The sequence below is a fragment of the Scyliorhinus torazame genome, chromosome 12 (assembly GCF_047496885.1).
Source record: "Scyliorhinus torazame isolate Kashiwa2021f chromosome 12, sScyTor2.1, whole genome shotgun sequence".
Taxonomy (NCBI): domain Eukaryota; kingdom Metazoa; phylum Chordata; class Chondrichthyes; order Carcharhiniformes; family Scyliorhinidae; genus Scyliorhinus; species Scyliorhinus torazame.
The window spans coordinates 223,429,068-223,439,507 of record NC_092718.1 but is presented as its reverse complement, the minus strand read 5'-3'; the positions used below and the strand labels follow the sequence as shown (position 1 = coordinate 223,439,507).

Sequence of the window (10,440 nt, the reverse complement as noted above, 5' to 3'; positions counted from 1 at the left end):
CCCCTCCCCCGCTCCCCCTCCCCCTCCCCCGCTCCCCCTCCCCCCCTCGCTCCCCCGCTCCCCCTCCCCCCCTCCCTCCCTCCCTCCCTCGCTCCCCCTCCCCCCTCCCTCCCTCCCTCGCTCCCCCTCCCCCCCTCCCTCCCTCCCTCGCTCCCCCTCCCCCCCTCCCTCCCTCCCTCGCTCCCCCTCCCCCCCTCCCTCCCTCCCTCCCTCGCTCCCCCTCCCCCCCTCCCTCCCTCCCTCCCTCCCCTCCCTCCCTCGCTCCCCCTCCCCCCCCTCCCTCGCTCCCTCTCCCCTCCCTCCCTCCCTCCCTCCCTCGCTCCCCCTCCCCTCCTCCCTCCCTCGCTCCCCCTCCCCTCCCCCCCTCCCTCGCTCCCCCTCCCCTCCCTCGTCCCCCTCCCCTCCCTCGCTCCCCCTCCCCTCCCTCGCTCCCCCTCCCCTCCCTCGCTCCCCCTCCCCTCCCTCGCTCCCCCTCCCCTCCCTCGCTCCCCCTCCCCTCCCTCGCTCCCCCTCCCCTCCCTCGCTCCCCCTCCCCTCCCTCGCTCCCCCCTCCCCCTCCCTCGCTCCCCCTCCCCTCCCTCGCTCCCCCTCCCCTCCCTCGCTCCCCCTCCCCTCCCTCGCTCCCCCTCCCCTCCCTCGCTCCCCCTCCCCTCCCTCGCTCCCCCTCCCCTCCCTCGCTCCCCCTCCCCTCCCTCGCTCCCCCTCCCCTCCCTCGCTCCCCCTCCCCTCCCTCGCTCCCCCTCCCCTCCCTCGCTCCCCCTCCCTCACTATCCCTCACTCCCCCCTCCCCTCCCTCGCTCCCCCTCCCCTCCCTCGCTCCCCTCCCTCACTATCCCTCACTCCCCCCTCCCCTCCCTCGCTCCCCTCCCCTCGCTATCCCTCCCCTCCCTCGCTCCCCCTCCCCTCCCTCGCTATCCCTCACCTCCCCTCCCTCGCTCCCCCTCCCCTCCCCCTCCCCTCCCTCGCTCCCCCTCCCTCGCTCCCCCTCCCCCGCTCCCCCTCCCCTCGCTCCCCCTCCCCTCCCTCGCTCCCCCTCCCCTCCCTCGCTCCCCCTCCCCTCCCTCGCTCCCCCTCCCCTCCCTTGCCCTCCCCTCCCTCGCTCCCCCTCCCCTCCCTCGCTCCCCCTCCCCTCCCTCGCTCCCCTCCCCTCCCTCGCTCCCCCTCCCCTCCCTCGCTCCCCCTCCCCTCCCTCGCTCCCCCTCCCTCCCTCCCCCTCCCCTCCCTCGCTCCCCCTCCCCTCGCTCCCCCTCCCCTCCTCGCTCCCCCTCCCCTCCCTCCCCCTCCCCTCCCTCCGCTCCGCTCCCCCTCCCCTCCCCTCGCTCCCCCTCCCCTCGCTCCCCCTCCCTTCCCTCGCTCCCCCTCCGCTCCCCTCCCTCGCTCCCCTCCCTCACTATCCCTCACTCCCCCCTCCCCTCCCTCGCTCCCCTCCCTCGCTCCCCTCCCCTCCCTCGCTATCCCTCCCCTCCCTCGCTCCCCCTCCCCTCCCTCGCTCCCCCTCCCCTCCCTCACTATCCCTCCCCTCCCTCGCTCCCCCTCCCCTCCCTCGCTCCCCCTCCCCTCCCTCGCTCCCCTCCCCTCGCTCCCCTCCCCTCGCTCCCCCTCCCCTCCCTCGCTCCCCCTCCCCTCCCTCGCTCCGCCTCCCTCCGCTCCCCCTCCCCTCCCTCCGCTCCCCCTCCCCTCCCTCCGCTCCCCCTCCCCTCCCTCGCTCCCCCTCCCCTCCCTCGCTCCCCCTCCCCTCCCTCCGCTCCCCCTCCCCTCCCTCGCTCCCCCTCCCCTCCCTCCCTCCCCTCCCCTCCCTCGCTCCCCCTCCCCTCCCCTCCCTCGCTCCCCCTCCCTCCCTCGCTCCCCCTCCCCTCCCTCGCTCCCCCTCCCCTCCCTCGCTCCCCCTCCCCTCCCTCGCTCCCCCTCCCCTCCCTCGCTCCCCCTCCCCTCCCTCGCTCCCCCCTCCCCTCCCTCGCTCCCCCTCCCCTCCCTCGCTCCCCCTCCCCTCCCTCGCTCCCCCTCCCCTCCCTCGCTCCCCCTCCCCTCCCCTCCCTCGCTCCCCCTCCCCTCGCTCCCCCTCCCCTCCCCCTCCCCTCCCTCCGCTCCCCCTCCCCTCCCTCGCTCCCCCTCCCCTCCCCTCGCTCCCCTCCCCTCCCTCGCTCCCCCTCCCCTCCCTCGCTCCCCCTCCCCTCCCTCGCTCCCCCTCCCCTCCCTCGCTCCCCCTCCCTCGCTCCCCCTCCCTCGCTCCCCCTCCCCCGCTCCCCCTCCCCCGCTCCCCCTCCCCCGCTCCCCCTCCCCCCCTCTCCCGCTCCCCCTCCCCCGCTCCCCCTCCCCCCCTCTCCCGCTCCCCCTCCCCCGCTCCCCCTCCCCCCCTCTCCCGCTCCCCCTCTCCCCCTCCCCCGTCTCCCCCGCTCCCCCTCTCCCGCTCGCTCCCCCTCTCCCGCTCGCTCCCCCTCTCCCGCTCCCCCTCCCTCGCTCCCCCTCCCCCTCCCCGCTCCCCCTCCCTCGCTCCCCGCTCCCCCTCCCCCTCCCTCGCTCCCCCGCTCCCCCTCCCTCGCTCCCCCGCTCCCCCTCCCTCGCTCCCCCGCTCCCCCTCTCCCGCTCCCCCTCCCCCGCTCCCCCTCTCCCCCTCCCCCGCTCCCCCTCTCCCGCTCCCCCTCCCTCCCCCTCCCCCTCCCTCGCTCCCCCTCCCCCTCCCCCTCCCTCGCTCCCCCTCCCCCGCTCCCCCTCCCCCGCTCCCCCTCCCCCGCTCCCCCTCCCTCGCTCCCCCTCTCCCCCTCCCCCTCCCTCGCTCCCCCTCCCCGCTCCCCCTCCCTCGCTCCCCCTCCCCCTCCCTCGCTCCCCCTCCCCCTCCCTCGCTCCCCCCTCCCTCGCTCCCCCTCCCTCGCTCCCCCTCCCCCTCCCTCGCTCCCCCTCCCCCTCTCCCCCTCCCCCTCCCTCGCTCCCCCTCCCCTCCCTCCCCCTCCCTCGCTCCCCCTCCCTCGCTCCCCCTCCCCCTCCCTCGCTCCCCCTCCCCCTCCCTCGCTCCCCCTCCCCCGCTCCCCCTCTCCCCCTCCTCCCCCCCCTCCCCCTCCTCCCCCTCCCCCTCTCCCCCCTCCTCCCCTCCCCCTCCCCCTCTCCCCCCTCCTCCCCCCCCCCTCCCCCTCCTCCCCCTCCCCCCCCCCCTCCCCCCCCCCTCCCCCTCCCCCTCCCCCCCCCCCCTCCCCCTCCCCCCCCCTCCCCCCCCTCCCCCTCCCCTCCCCCTCCCCTCCGCCGCTCCCCCTCCCTCGCTCCCCCTCCCTCGCTCCCCCTCCGCCGCTCCCCCTCCCTCGCTCCCCCTCCCTCGCTCCCCCTCCCTCGCTCCCCCTCCCTCGCTCCCCCTCCCCCGCTCTCGCTCCCCTCGCTCCCCCTCCCCCGCTCCCCCTCCCTCGCTCCCCCTCCCCCGCTGCCCCTCCCCCGCTCCCCCTCCCTCCCTCTCCTCTCCCCTCTCCCTCTCCCCCTCCCTCGCTCCCTCCTCCTCTCCTCCCTCTCCCTCCCCCTCCCCCTCCCGCTCCCCCTCCCTCGCTCCCCCTCCCTCGCTCCCCCCCCCTCCTCCCCCTCCCCCTCCCCCTCCCTCACTCCCCCTCCCCTCCCCACTCCCCCTCCCACACTCCCCCTCCCTCACCCCCCACCCTCACTCCCCCTCCCTCACTCCCCCTCCCTCACCCCCCTCCCCACTCCCCCTCCCCCTCACCCCCTCCCCCACCCCCTCCCCCCCTCCCCACTCCCCTCCCCCCTCCCCTCCCCTCCCACTCCCTCCCCTCCCCCACCTCCCCTCCCCCACCCCACTCCCCCTCCCTCACTCCCCCCCCTCCCTCACTCCCCCCCCTCCCTCACTCCCCTCCCACACTCCCCCCCCCTCACCCCCTCCCCCTCCCTCACTCCCCTCCCCCACTCCCCTCCCCCTCCCTCACCTCCCCTCCCTCACTCCCCTCCCCCTCCCTCACTCCCCTCCCCCTCCCTCACTCCCCTCCCCCTCCCTCACTCCCCTCCCCCTCCCTCACTCCCCTCCCTCACTCCCCTCCCCCTCCCCTCCCTCACTCCCCTCCCCCTCCCTCACTCCCCTCCCCCTCCCTCACTCCCCTCCCCTCCCTCACTCCCCCTCCCCCTCCCTCACTCCCCTCCCCCTCCCTCACTCCCCTCCCCCTCCCTCACCCCCCCCCTCCCTCACTCCCCTCCCCCTCCCTCACTCCCCTCCCCCTCCCCTCCCCCGCCCTCACTCCCCTCCCCCGCCCTCACTCCCCTCCCCCGCCCTCACTCCCCTCCCCCTCCCTCACTCCCCTCCCCCTCCCTCACTCCCCTCCCCCTCCCTCACTCCCCTCCCCCTCCCTCACTCCCCTCCCCCACTCCCCTCCCCCTCCCTCACTCCCCTCCCCCACTCCCCTCCCCCTCCCTCACTCCCCTCCCTCACTCCCCTCCCCCTCCCCCACCCTCACTCCCCTCCCTCCCTCCCCTCCTCACTCCCTCCCCCTCCCCCACCCTCACTCCCCTCCCTCCCTCCCCTCCCCCTCCCTCACTCCCCCTCCCCCTCCCCCACTCCCCTCCCTCACTCCCCTCCCCACTCCCCTCCACTCCCCTCCCCCTCCCTCACCCCCCTCCCCCCTCACTCCCCTCCCCCACTCCCCTCCCCCACTCCCCTCCCCCTCCCTCACTCCCCTCCCCCTCCCTCACTCCCCTCCCCCACTCCCCTCCCCCTCCCTCACTCCCCTCCCCCTCCCTCACTCCCCTCCCCCTCCCTCACTCCCCTCCCCCTCCCTCACTCCCCTCCCCCTCCCTCACTCCCCTCCCCCTCCCTCACTCCCCTCCCCCTCCCTCACTCCCCTCCCCCTCCCTCACTCCCCTCCCCCTCCCTCACTCCCCTCCCCCTCCCTCACTCCCCTCCCTCACTCCCCTCCCTCACTCCCCTCCCTCACTCCCCTCCCCCTCCTCACTCCCCTCCCCCTCCCTCACTCCCCTCCCCCTCCCTCACTCCCCTCCCCCTCCCTCACTCCCCTCCCCCTCCCCCCCTCCCCTCCCCACTCCCCTCCCCCACTCCCCTCCCCCACTCCCCTCCCCCACTCCCCTCCCCCACTCCCCTCCCCCACTCCCCTCCCCCACTCCCCTCCCCCACTCCCCTCCCCCACTCCCCTCCCCCACTCCCCTCCCCCACTCCCCTCCCCCACTCCCCTCCCCCACTCCCCTCCCCCACTCCCCTCCCCCACTCCCCTCCCCCACTCCCCTCCCCCACTCCCCTCCCCCTCCCTCACTCCCCTCCCCCTCCCTCACTCCCCTCCCCTCCCTCACTCCCCTCCCCCTCCCTCACTCACCCCCTCCCCCTCCCTCACTCCCCTCCCCCTCCCTCACTCCCCTCCCCCTCCCCCTCCCTCACTCCCCCTCCCCCTCCCTCACTCCCCTCCCCCTCCTCACTCCCCTCCCCCCCTCACTCCCCTCCCCCTCCCTCACTCCCCTCCCTCACTCCCCTCCCTCACTCCCCTCCCCCTCCCTCACTCCCCTCCCCCTCCCTCACTCCCCTCCCCCTCCCTCACTCCCCTCCCCCTCCCTCACTCCCCTCCCCCTCCCTCACTCCCCTCCCCCTCCCTCACTCCCCCTCCCTCACTCCCCTCCCACCCTCACTCCCCTCCCTCCCTCACTCCCCTCCCCCCTCACTCCCCTCCCTCCCTCACTCCCCTCCCCCCTCACTCCCCTCCCCCCTCACTCCCCTCCCTCCTCACTCCCCTCCCTCCCTCACTCCCCTCCCCTCACTCCCCTCCCCCCTCCCTCACTCCCCTCCCCTCCCCTCCCTCACCTCCCCCTCCCTCACCTCCCCTCCCCCTCCCTCACTCCCCTCCCCCTCCCTCCCCTCCCCCTCCCTCACTCCCCTCCCCCTCACTCCCTCCCCCTCACTCCCCTCCCCCTCCTCACTCCCCTCCCCCTCCTCACTCCCCTCCCCCTCCCTCACTCCCCTCCCCCTCCCTCACTCCCCTCCCCCTCCCTCACTCCCCTCCCCCTCCCTCACTCCCCTCCCCCACCCTCACTCCCCTCCCCCCTCCCTCACTCCCCTCCCCCCCCCTCCCCCCCACCTCCACACCCCCTCCCCTCCCCCCTCCCCTCCCACCCCTCCCCCTCCCCACTCCCCTCCCCCCTCCCCCTCCCTCACTCCCCTCCCCCTCCCTCACTCCCCTCCCCCCTCCCTCACTCCCCTCCCCCTCCCCCCACTCCCCTCCCCCTCCCCCTCCCTCACACCCCTCCCCCTCCCTCACTCCCCACCCCCTCCCTCACACCCCACCCCCCTCCCCCTCCCTCACACCCCTCCCTCACTCCCCTCCCCCACCCCCACCTCCCCCCCCTCACTCCCCTCCCCCTCCCTCACCCCCTCCCACACCACCCCTCCCCTCCCCCTCCCTCACTCCCCACCCCCTCCCTCACTCCCCTCCCCTCCCTCACTCCCCCTCCCTCACTCCCCACCCCCTCCCTCACTCCCCACCCCCTCCCTCACACCCCTCCCTCACTCACTCCCCACCCCCCACCCCACCCCCCACCCCACCCCCACCCCACTCCCCTCCCCCACCCTCACACCCCTCCCCCACCCTCACTCCCCCTCCCCCACCCTCACCCCCTCCCCCTCCCCACACCCCCCACCCCTCCCCCTCCCTCACTCCCCTCCCCCTCCCTCACACCCCTCCCCACCCCCACCCCCCCTCCCTCACCCCCACCCCCACCCCCCACCCCCACCCTCACCCCCCCCCCCACCCCACCCCCACCCCCACCCCCCCCCCCCCCCCACCCCCCCCCCCACCCTCACACCCCCCCCCACCCCACTCCCCACCCCCACCCTCACACCCCACCCCCACCCCACCCCCACCCCCTCCCCACCCCCCACCCCCTCCCTCACACCCCCACCCCACCACACTCCCCCACCCCCCACCCCCACTCCCCACCCCCCCACCCACCCCCCCCCCACCCCACTCCCCACCCCCTCCCCACCCCCACCCCCTCCCTCACCCCCCACCCTCCCCTCCCCCACCCTCACTCCCCACCCCCACCCACACTCCCCACCCCCACCCTCACACCCCACCCCCACCCACACACCCCACCCCCTCCCTCACTCCCCACCCCCCACCCACCCCCTCCCCCTCCCCCACTCCCCTCCCCTCCCTCACACCTCCCTCACCCCCCACCCCACCCCCACCCCCTCCCACCCCCACCCCCACCCCACCCCCTCCCCCACCCTCACCCCCACCCCCTCCCTCACTCCCCTCCCCCTCCCTCACTCCCCTCCCCCACCCCACCCCCCCCCCCCCACCTCCCCTCCCCCTCCCTCACTCCCCACCCCCTCCCTCACACCCCTCCCCCACCCCACTCCCACCCCACCCCACTCCCCTCCCCACCCTCACTCCCCTCCCCCCACCCTCACTCCCCTCCCCCTCCCTCACTCCCCTCCCCCTCCCTCACTCCCCTCCCCCTCCCTCACTCCCCTCCCCCCCCTCACCCCCTCCCCCTCCCTCACTCCCCCTCCCCCTCCCTCACACCCCACCCCCTCCCTCACTCCCCTCCCCCTCCCACACTCCCCTCCCCCTCCCTCACTCCCCTCCCCCACCCTCACTCCCCTCCCCCTCCCTCACTCCCCTCCCCCTCACTCCCCTCCCCTCCCCCCTCTCCCCTCCCCCTCCCTCACTCCCCTCCCCCTCCCTCACTCCCCTCCCCCTCCCTCACTCCCCTCCCCCTCCTCACTCCCCTCCCCCTCCCTCACTCCCCTCCCCCTCCCTCACTCCCCTCCCCTCCCTCACTCCCCTCCCCTCCCTCACTCCCCTCCCCCTCCCTCCCCTCCCCCACCCTCACTCCCCTCCCCCTCCCCACCCACTCCACTCCCCCTCCCTCACTCCCCTCCCCCTCCCTCACTCCCCACCCCCTCCCACACTCCCCTCCCCACCCCCTCCCTCACTCCCCTCCCCCTCCCTCACTCCCCTCCCCACCCTCACTCCCCTCCCCCTCCCCCCTACTCCCCCCTCCCTCACTCCCCTCCCCCTCCCTCACTCCCCACCCCCACCCTCACTCCCCTCCCCCTCCCTCACTCCCCTCCCCCTCCCTCACTCCCCTCCCCCTCCCTCACTCCCCTCCCCCTCACTCCCCTCCCCCTCCCTCCCTCCCCCTCCCTCACTCCCCTCCCCCTCACTCCCCTCCCCCTCCCTCACTCCCCTCCCCCTCCCTCACTCCCCTCCCCCTCCCTCACTCCCCTCCCCCACTCCCCTCCCCCTCCCTCACTCCCCTCCCCCTCTCCCCCCCTCACTCCCCTCCCCCTCCCTCACTCCCCTCCCCCTCACTCCCCTCCCTCTCCCTCACTCCCCTCCCCCCTCCCCCTCCCTCACTCCCCTCCCCCTCCCTCACTCCCCTCCCCCTCACTCCCCTCCCTCTCCCTCACTCCCCTCCCCCTCCCACACTCCCCTCCCTCACTCCCCTCCCCCTCACTCCCCTCCCCCTCACTCCCCTCCCCCTCCCTCCCCCTCCCTCACTCCCCTCCCCCTCCCTCACTCCCCTCCCCCTCCCTCACTCCCCTCCCCCTCCCTCACTCCCTCCCCCTCCCTCACTCCCCCTCCCTCACTCCCCCTCCCTCACTCCCCCTCCCCCTCCCTCACTCCCGCTCCCCCTCCCTCACTCCCCCTCCCTCACTCCCCTCCCCCTCCCTCACTCCCCCTCCCTCACTCCCCCTCCCCCTCCCCTCCCCCTCCCTCACTCCCCTCCCCCTCCCTCACTCCCCTCCCCCTCCCTCACTCCCCTCCCCCTCCCTCACTCCCCTCCCCCTCCCTCACTCCCCTCCCCCACTCCCCTCCCCCTCCCTCACTCCCCTCCCCTCCCTCACTCCCCTCCCCCTCCCCCTCCCTCACTCCCCTCCCCCTCCCTCACTCCCCTCCCCCTCCCTCACTCCCCTCCCCCTCCCTCACTCCCCTCCCCCTCCCTCACTCCCCTCCCCCTCCCTCACTCCCCTCCCCCTCCCTCACTCCCCTCCCCCTCCCTCACTCCCCTCCCCCTCCCTCACTCCCCTCCCCCTCCCTCACTCCCCTCCCCCTCACTCCCCTCCCCCTCACTCCCCTCCCCCTCCCTCACTCCCCTCCCCTCCCTCACTCCCCTCCCCCTCCCTCACTCCCCTCCCCTCCCCCTCCTCACTCCCCTCCCCCTCCCTCACTCCCCTCCCCCTCCCTCACTCCCCTCCCCCCTCCCTCACTCCCCTCCCCCTCCCTCACTCCCCTCCCCCTCCCCTCCCCCTCCCTCACTCCCCTCCCCCTCCCTCCTCCCTCCCCTCCCCTCCCTCACTCCCCCTCCCTCACTCCCCTCCCCCTCCCTCACTCCCCTCCCTCACTCCCCTCCCTTCCCCCTCCCTCACTCCCCTCCCCCTCCCTCACTCCCCTCCCCCTCCCTCACTCCCCTCCCCCTCCCTCACTCCCCTCCCCCTCTCCCCTCCCCCTCCCTCACTCCCCTCCCCCTCCCTCACTCCCCTCCCCCTCCCTCACTCCCCTCCCCCTCCCTCACTCCCCTCCCCCTCCCTCACTCCCCTCCCCCTCCCTCACTCCCCTCCCCCTCCCTCACTCCCCTCCCCCTCCCTCACTCCCCTCCCCCTCCCTCACTCCCCTCCCCCTCCCTCACTCCCCTCCCCCCCCTCCCCCTCCCCCTCCCTCACTCCCCTCACTCTCTCTCCCTCACCTCCAGCTCGCGGAGTCTCCATTCCTCCCGCGGTTTTTTTTCTCTAATTCATATTGAGCCGCTCCTTCACCCATTGGCTCAGCTGACACCCTGCGTCTGACGTCACCGCCCGGCGTCGGCGCCGACTGCTCCGTCCAGTTACCAATGACAACAGCGGGAACCGAGGAGGGTTCGATCCAGGCAAGAGGCGGCCCGATGCCCACCTCCAGGTAGCCGCGCCCCCCGGCGGCCGGAGGTCAGGCGTCTGTCTCCCTGCATTGTTCAGTAGTGTCTGGATGAGAGCCCAAGGTGGCCCACAGGGGCTTCATAGCCCAATATCTAACATATAGTCAAATTACACACAGTCACCAAAAGCTTGATTAAAGATGTAGTCTTTAAGGAATATCTTCACAGCATCACAGAATGGTTACAGCACAGGAGGAGGCCATTTGGTTGGTCCTGTCTGTGCTAGCTCATTGCAGGAGTAATTCACCCAGTGCCTTTTCCCCAGAGTCCTGAAACATTTTTCTCTTTTAATAACTCAAATTTTCCTTTGAAAGCCACAAGGCGAAACAGTAACGCCGTGGTTAGCACTGCTGCCTCACGGCAACGCGATCCCAGGCTCACTCGCGGTTCTGGGTCACTGCACGTGTGGAATTTGCACCTTCTCCCGTGTTTGGAATGATTTGGTTTATTGTCACGTGTACCGAGGTACAGTGAGACGTATGTTTCCTGCGAGCAGCTCAACAGATCATTAAGTACATGAAAAAAAAAGTGCATAATAGG

The 10,440-nt window shown here is 74.7% G+C and overlaps 1 protein-coding gene across 1 annotated transcript in view; it reads right to left on the bottom strand.

Moving 5' to 3' along the window:
- LOC140387134 (uncharacterized) overlaps positions 1–9,790 on the bottom strand; it is a 25,206-nt gene extending 15,416 nt beyond the window's left edge. Inside the window, exon 1 of the mRNA XM_072470144.1 lies at positions 9,676–9,790. Within this exon, the coding sequence (XP_072326245.1) occupies positions 9,676–9,697 (22 nt within the window). The 5' untranslated portion in view covers positions 9,698–9,790. The remainder of the gene's footprint in view (positions 1–9,675) is intronic.
- Positions 9,791–10,440: the final 650 nt, after the last annotated feature.